The sequence below is a fragment of the Bidens hawaiensis genome, unplaced genomic scaffold, assembly GCF_021521415.1.
Source record: "Bidens hawaiensis isolate Kalapana, Puna unplaced genomic scaffold, B.hawaiensis_p1.1 tig00009111_1, whole genome shotgun sequence".
Taxonomy (NCBI): domain Eukaryota; kingdom Viridiplantae; phylum Streptophyta; class Magnoliopsida; order Asterales; family Asteraceae; genus Bidens; species Bidens hawaiensis.
In genome coordinates, this window is record NW_027491670.1 from 55,263 (window position 1) to 63,901 (window position 8,639).

General features: G+C 35.0%; 1 protein-coding gene across 1 annotated transcript; it reads right to left on the minus strand.

The window, feature by feature from the left end:
* Positions 1-7,195: 7,195 nt before the first annotated feature.
* LOC143531229 (late embryogenesis abundant protein At1g64065-like) lies at positions 7,196-8,135 on the minus strand. Its single transcript, XM_077026572.1, has one exon. The coding sequence runs from the start codon at positions 7,883-7,885 to the stop codon at positions 7,208-7,210; it is 678 nt and encodes a 225-aa protein (XP_076882687.1). The 5' UTR covers positions 7,886-8,135; the 3' UTR covers positions 7,196-7,207.
* Between the last annotated feature and the right edge of the window lie 504 nt (positions 8,136-8,639).

Here is an 8,639-nt window from a genome sequence, read left to right on the forward strand (position 1 = left end):
GTTAATCATTCTTTGACAAAAGAATAGATCGCCTTGCTTCTTAATTTAAATAAGGAGGGTTTGGATGAATTGGAAAAACAGGAGGATGTGGAGGTTGAGGATACCAAGGAGATTGAATTTGATAAAAGTGTTCCATCTGGGTATACTAATTATGATGATGTGGAAATGGAAGATGTGACGACTAAGGAATACCCAGATATGTACACTCATTTTAATTCTGACGAAGGGATTCCATGTTTTACTACTGAACATTTTTAAGCGGTCGAAGAGCGTTTGAAGAAGGAGAATAGTACTTAAGGTAAAGCCACTATGCACTGCCTAGAGGAAGATAGTACTTAAGGTAAAGCCACTATGCACGTTAAAGAAAGTCCCTTTAAAGACTTTTCCCCAAAGCTTTATAAGAGATTTAATCGGTGGTATTACGATGACAAGACAAGTGAAGCCGTAATTGTATTGGGATCTGGACTGAAGACCGATTTTATATAATAATTGGATTAGATAATGAAGTGTTATATAATAATTGGATCAGATGGGCGCACGTTAAAGACAATGAGCAAGCTATGCAATTCTAAAAAGTTGTTCGAGTTTGTCATGCATTTGGGATTCCTAGCTGTGCAAATTGGAAGACTAGCAAGTTTAAAGCTTGAAGATGACAAATAGCTCGAGACGAGGGGGAGTCTGTTAATACATCGTTTTGCGTCTCGGTCTTTGTTATAATGTATTTTGCAAATAGTTTAACGTATAGGGGTAGTTTGGTCATTTAATGTAAGTCTCATTCGTTAAGTTATAATAACGAATGAGACACCGCGCAATTTGTACTCATTCGTTAGGGAATGCTAACGAATGAGGTTAACGTATGTAGTGTCATTCGTTATGGGATTTTAATGAATGACTTAATGTGTAGGAGACGAATGAGAGGCTCATTCGTTAGGCTTGTCTAACGAATGAGACATGAATGTCTCATCTCCTATATATATCCCGGAAACTATTTCGTATTTATCAGAGTTCTTATTTCATAACGTTTCATCTCGTTACTCTGCCAAAATTCACATTTAGCACACATAGTACACACACTTAATGTAATTGAGCCTAAAATTAATCATATGAAAAGACTATATAGTAAAAGTAATTAATCAGAGAATGATTCATCAAGGGCTAAAAAATGCATTTTTGGGAACTGCGGGAACTAAAATGTTAAAAATCATAATCTGGTAGAAAACCATCCTTAGCGTAGAGCGATGGATTTCTCCTTATCCCATTGTGAATTATACTCATAGTATTAGTTTACTCATTTATATACATATTACCATATTATCAAAACTGGTTATTTTCTCACTTAGCCTCGTGTTGACAAACTATATCATTTTGTATGCATATTGTAGGTGATCATATGGTATGAAGCTAAGGTGAAGAAACTTTTAGAGATACCTTAATTTATCTTAATAAAAGACGAATGTGTTTGGTTTTATTATTTTGGATTATTTGGTTATTTTGGGTTTGTTTTGTAATTGTTTGAACCTTGTGTACTTGGTTGATTTTTTTATAAATAAAATAGATATTGTCATATTAATTTGCATGATAGTGTCTTGTGAGCTGTGTACCGTTGGTTCACACCCCGGGATTCCGCTGTAGGTTGGGGAGTGACACCACAGACCATCTCATCTTTAGGAAGTTAATTACATTCAAATCTTGGATAAGGAGTGAAAGTTTTGTTAAATTGTGGTGATATAGCAGCATGTTTTGAGCCAATTCCCCTTTTGTTTAACACCCAACGGGGAATCAATAATTCCACCCACTATTTTAGAAACAATTTCAAACTTATCAACATGAAATTTTCTATCGAGCAATTCTAACTTAGGAGCATCTAACTCTTTATTAACTTCGTCCATTCCATTCTTATAGAAATCATGACAAGATGTGGCATCAAACAGTTGAAGGTTTAGTTCTACCATATCAGCTTTGTGAGATTTAGTTCTATAGTTAAACAGTTTCACAAATTCTGTAAAGTTACGTTTATAATAGAACAATTCATCAATATGGAATAGTAAATTATTATTTCTGCTGTAATTTGTTCTAAACTTATCAGTGCAAGTTTTAGAGCATAAGTGTTCATGAACTTGAGAGATGACCTAGTGATCTTTGTTATACCCTCCCGAGCTTCCATCTTCAGTCTTCATTTTCTCATCATCAGGAGTCTTCATTTAATCATCTCTAACAATCTTCACTTCATCTTTACTTGAACTCTCACCCTAAATAAATGCCATCCTGGCGAAGTTGATGGAACCATTAGCTCGTTTAGTTAAGCTTCCCACTTGGGCTCACCTGATTCTGTCAGCATTGCCTTCCTCCAGTGCTTGAGCTGCCTTGATCAATCTTCTTCGTTCATGGGTTTTTGCTAACCTTTTCATCAGTAACATCCACGATCTTCAAATCATTAACAGGCTTTGCTACGGGTGCATTAGTGCATTCTCTTACAAATTGCGCGGGCTCATTGTAGTTATAACATTAGAGTTATCCTTGTCAAACCCAATTTTGTTGTTTCTGCCCGTCCTTTGAAAACTATATTTTCCGTATTTCTTGATGAATTTTGTAGCCTTGTGCACAACAATAGCCATCTTATACTTGATGTCCATTTCCTCAAGGTCATATAGATTTATCTCAGGAAGGTCACCTTGGGTGAAATTTGAGGCATCAGATTACCTTTCAACAACTCTTCATAGCAAGCTATGATGCATGGAACAAACTGATGTGGTAGTGATCAATGAGAGGACTCTGTGGGTTGATGGGAGTTGTTGAGCCATGAACTTTTAAAGCTTGATTCACTGCTTGATTGACCATATTTTGAATGGTGTTTTTAATGGACGGATCACTTAACCCTGCAGATGACAAGAATGTTTGATTTCCTCCATCATGAACACTGGATTGACTACCCTTGAGACCGTCAGTAACATGAACACTTGGATGAGCTTGACTTAAGAAGGCAGTTTCTGATTTAGTCCCAATTGACACACCTGCTTAATTAAGTGAACTCACATGATTGCCATACGTAGCTTATCATCCATTTAAAATGATCGGATGATGGGGATGAAGTTTGTGAGTGAGGTATCGTACATGTTCCTTCTTCTTTTGATTGTAGTAACATTTCCATTCCAAGTGTAGGGGAGTGAGTTAACCAGTTTCTTGTTGATCTCACCCGCTTCACGAATGATACCGGCACTCCTCATCTTGGTGTTCAACGCTTCCAAGCGGTCAATAATCAATTGAATGCTTTCACCTTGAATATGGTGGAACATGCTAAATGTTTCCTTTCTAGATTCTCTCATATCCAAATTGCCTTCAAACTTTTCAATTAATGCATCCCAAAGATCCTTGGCCATGATGCACTCCTTTACACTCTGAGTATTTTTCTTGTCTAAGCCTACAGTTAAGTAACCTAGGGCTTTTTGATCAAGCACTAGCAACTCAAAATCCTCAGGATCGAAGGCACTAAGTGGATTTTTTTCAACTTCTACACTAGCAGAATTTGTAATTTTAGGACGATGAGGACTAACTTCAATGGATTTTAAAATTTTCATGTTTTGAGTTCTTGCAAAGTTCTTAAACCGATACTTTTAGTCATTGAACTCATCAAAGCTTATGAGTTTAGGTGTTTTGTTGTTAGAGCCAGATTCATTGTCCATCAACAGGTAGTGTTTCAACAGAGATTATGCTTCGGAAGCCATTAAGTCACTGAATGAAAGATCAAAAAGTCTAAAAAAAATATCTAAGTCCTTTAATTCACAATTCGCAAAACCGAAATTGCGAATTGCAAGTAACTGTTCCTTTGGGAATTGCGAGGTTGTGAATTGCGAGTCACAAGATTTTGCGAATTGTGAGTGACTTGGCTTTGGCGAGTTGCGAGTCACCAAAATTTTGCGAATTATGAAATAAGTGCTGATGAACTTTAATTCGCAAAACATGTTGTTTAACTACAAATTTCAGATTTGGTTCGTTTTTTATTAGAACAAAGTCCAAAGCACACCACAGCAAGTGTCTAACACAAAAACAAGCTGAAATCTAGTACAAACTTAATCAAAATACAAAGTGGAAGAACCGAAAACCCCAAAAGCTTTAGCTGAAGCTTTGGGGCCAATTGTATGTTCCCTATATGGATCTCACAACTTGTTATCAATTCATGACTCTAGTGAGCGGAAATCACTAAGGTCACTCGGATCTCAGATCAAAAAATAGTTAAACTGAAGAGTAAGAAAGTAGTGGAGGTAGAGAAAGAAAGCGTCAAGGAAGTTGTGGTGAATGAATGAATAGTGCACTACTATATATAGTGCTCATCCATGTACCTAGTTTTCATTATGAGCCATAATGGACCGGCCCAATAGGCAATTATAAAGAAGTGGCCTTTGACCCAATACAAAGAGTTAAACAAAAGCTAAATGAATATTACTTGATAGAAATCTATCTAAAACATGGTCCAACACTTCCTAACTACCATTGGCACTACCCCAGATTGCGTTACTATTGGAGATATTAGGTACAGGAAATTAGAATAATATCGATCAAGTGTGCACTCCGAACCTCCTAACTTGTATCAATGTATATCATAACTTCTGAATTGGTCGTAAGTAAATGTAATTTCCTAAATGGCATTGATGACATTAAAACCACCAACAAAACGCAGACGCCTAACTCCCCGTTATAACTTGAACATAAGTTCAAGGACTTACGATTAATGGTGGGGTCAAAGAAATTGAAAATGATTGAATATTGTATTGGGTAAGATGGTGGCGATTAAGGAGATTTTGTGATGAAGGAACATCCATCCTGATAAACCAACTCAACCCAAATACAACCCACGGGAAGAAATTTTTGGAGTGTTTTTAGCCTTAATTGGATTCAATATTTCATCTATTGTTATTTCAAATTTCATATTTATATCTATTTAACATAAATAAGAATTTAAGGTTTTATGCTTCTACTAGACTGTTTTTGATAAAAATAATATTTTAAACACATTCTTCGAGTAGCCGAGTGGTTGGAACTAGTAGGTTCAAAGTCAGTGCATAAATTTAAAAGTTATTGAACCGACTGATTGACGTATGTTCCTGCACATTCGTTTAATCACTCATGTCGAGCAAAAGTGTAAAGGTCATGTAAAACTGAACTTCTTACTACTCTGTCGATCAGAGACAAGGTGGATTTAGTTTGTGAATCGGGCCAATATTGAATTTGCTGGACCATGGCATAGGGGTCTACTTATTTATTTAAATAGGGTAAAAATTCTTTTCTTTTTTCTTTTTTTTTTTGTTTTTAGTTGTGGATTCTTTTACGATATTGAACTAAGTATATATGAGCCTTTTTCTCTCTAGTCCAACCTATCAACTAAAGTAAGCGGTGAAGGGAGTGCTTCATCCAACTCCAATCTATTATTGAGGATAAGGTTAAAATGAAAACTCATTTGAGTTGTAAAAATCTGCGAAAACCCTATGTAATATCGTTTTTTTTTTTTTGTTACATGTAATATATGTTGTAACATTTAATACAAAACATCGAAACATCAAAAAAAATGTTTTGCTATTTTTTAATATTTTTTTACTAATTTTTATATATGTTTTCAGGAGAGAGAAAAAATTAAATTAAATGCATCAGTAAAATCAATCTTTCACTGTTAAATATGTATAAAATTAAATAAGTAAAAAATTTAACATTAAATTCTTTTTAAAAGAATTAAATTAAATGCATCAGTAAAATAAAAACTACAACATTAAAAATAAAATTAATAAATTACAATATTATAAATTAATAAAAAGGGAATTTAAACATTAACTAAAAAACTAAATTCATAACAATGAAACTTAATTATCAATATCGGAAAAGCTGGTATCGGGATCGCCATGTTGAACTAGAACCGCTGGCATGTTGTGATATTTTCTTAAAATGTCCCACGACACTAGGTGATTAAACGCATTTATATGGTAGTGTGTTCTGTACTTACAAAGGGCCATGACAATTGTGTCCACCTCCATTTGCTTTTTTCTTGCAAGTTTAAAAGTTGGTTGAAAATAGTAAGCTTGAATTCCAAATCCTTAACTTCGAATTGATTTGGTGTACAGTTGGTGCGATTGGAATTACCAAAATTTTGTTGGAATGCAGCTAACATTGCCCTCCAAAATTCTTCGTTTTTGATCATGTTACTCTCCAACACATTTAACCAAGCCATTGCCATGCCACATTTTCATTATCGGTCCACCCTCTTCTGCTGGTGCTCTAGGTTTGTTTTGTGATACAAAGTTTTGATATATATTGTAAGGTTGGAGTTTTGAGAAAAATGTAGCCAGCTGTTTTGTATAAAAAGAATGTAATTTTGGGTTGTGTATATATAGGGAAAATGGAAATTTAACTGTTAATTATCCTATTTTTTTCCCTAAAAAAATTGAACCGTTTAACAACAGTCATATTACCGTTGCTTGGAGCGATGTGTTTGGCTTCTCCGGCTCATTCAAGGCGATATTTATTCGGTATAGATACAAGTGAGGTGGTGTTTCCTATGGTACCGATTGGTATCAACTCCACATATCCCCTTTCCGTACACCCTCATGTTAGTAAATTAGCAATATGCTTATACTACACTTTAGAAAATATATAGTTCCTCTATTCTCTTAATAATATATGTTTAAGTTATTCCAGCAAATTTAACTTTTAGCATAATTGTTGTTGGTATAGAGTTGTTAATTTACATGTCATAGTCTGCCTTAATTGCACGCTTTCAAACATATTAAAAAAAACTTACTCTTCTTGTTATATATAAACAAAACTTCAAAAAATTAACATCATCATTTCTTTCCACACAAATTACTCCTCCCAACAAAAATGTATATTACTCAGAGTCTCAGAGCATAAAGATTGGGCGTTTGAAAATATAAAAACTATCTTAAACTCACGAGATTGAGATGAGTTGATATATACTTGTATGACAAACATAAGAACATGTGACTTTGAGTGGTTTATATACTTGTATGAGGGACTTAACGTGATGCCGCCAACAAACGACAGGGACGCAAGGGAGAATTCTCTCTAATACAAATTAGGAATATCATATATCTATATGTATAATCTCTAATAAAAAACTTTGTAACACCTTTTACATACATGCATATAACAATAAAGAAAATATAAAAATAAATCTTAAATAAAAAATAAAACCATCCAAAACCTAGATGGAAACATGCTTCATGCATTCTTGATCAACAATCGTCCGTCCGGTTGCGTTAACAGCGATTGAACAGTTCATAGTTACCGTGACTTTTCTCTTAATAATATGCAAAATCTTAACCTTGCCAATAATCTTTGTATAACTTTCCACCTGCAAAGGCATCCCCGCCATAAAATCCCTAACAAGCTGCGGGTTTCTGGCTATATCTGCCACGGTCACCGGAAACCTAATGTCCAATCTCATCGTCCTCCTCGCCTTAGCCACCCCCGCCGGTATATCGGCCACACTCACCACCGCAACCCGATAATAAAGAGTAGAATTAGTTTTCTCAAACTTAAAGGCTGCAACATTAGGGTTCTTCACGCTGACGTCCGCCACAACTGTCAGATTATTAGTGGCTAGACCAGTTGAGTTGGCTCGGTCGAGTCCGGTGAGTGAGACCGAGTTCAAGTTGATTTTAGGGTTTTTAACATGGAAGATTGTGAAACCTAATACTAACATAACAACGGATATTATGAGTATAACCGCAGTGATGATACCGCAACAGATGGTCCGGTTACGGAAGCCGCGGTGTTGTTTACGCAGTTCGATGGATAAGGCTTCGTCGACGGTGATAGGGGGAGGGGGGGGCTTGATCGCCGGAGTTAGGGGCTTTTCTTCATGATCTTCGTCTGCCATGAATTTGTTTGTGTTTTTTTGAACGTTCAAGTGTAACTGGTTGTCAGATGAATGAGTTTGTTTATCTAGTTGGGTTGATGTTGATCATGTTGGTGTGGATTGTGGAAATCATTTGTATTAGTCTATATTGCCGTGTCCGGCAGTGACTTTGACCGTTGACTTAGTAGTGGGATAATTCCAAAGTTGAGAACTTTCATATGTAAATGCAAGATGGTGGACGACTAATAGAATCTCCGGTCATCATAATATATATTTATACACTGATATATATATATATTTTTTCCTTCCTACCTACTATATTATGAGATAAGATTATTCTAACTATTGATCATATTTTTGGATGAGTTTTTATTTCTAACACAAGAAAACTTGAATTTATCCATTATATAAGTTTAGAATAATTTAAAAAGCATATTAAATAGTTAATAATGGAGATTTAATATTATAAAGTGATATTTTGAGATGATGTTTGATTGTAATTATCTGTATCCATATCTATATTACTTATAAAACACTTTAGATGGACAATAGTAATTTTGCAATTTCAAGGCGCCGTTAAACATAATGGACAAGATGCCGCTAAATTAAATAATCTAACCTCCAGCGTCTTTTGATAGTATCTTCGGCACCTTTAATTTAGGGTTATTTCTTGCAATTAAACATTCCCAATCAATGAAATTGTCATACGACCTTGCAATTAACCTTCCCAGTGACATTTAATTGCAAGTTTGGTATCCGTTTCATCTATAGCGGG

Coding starts and splice junctions, on each gene's coding strand:
- LOC143531229 (XM_077026572.1), bottom strand. CDS start 7,885: ATGGCAGACGAAGATCATGAAGAAAAGCCCCTAACTCCGGCGATCAAG.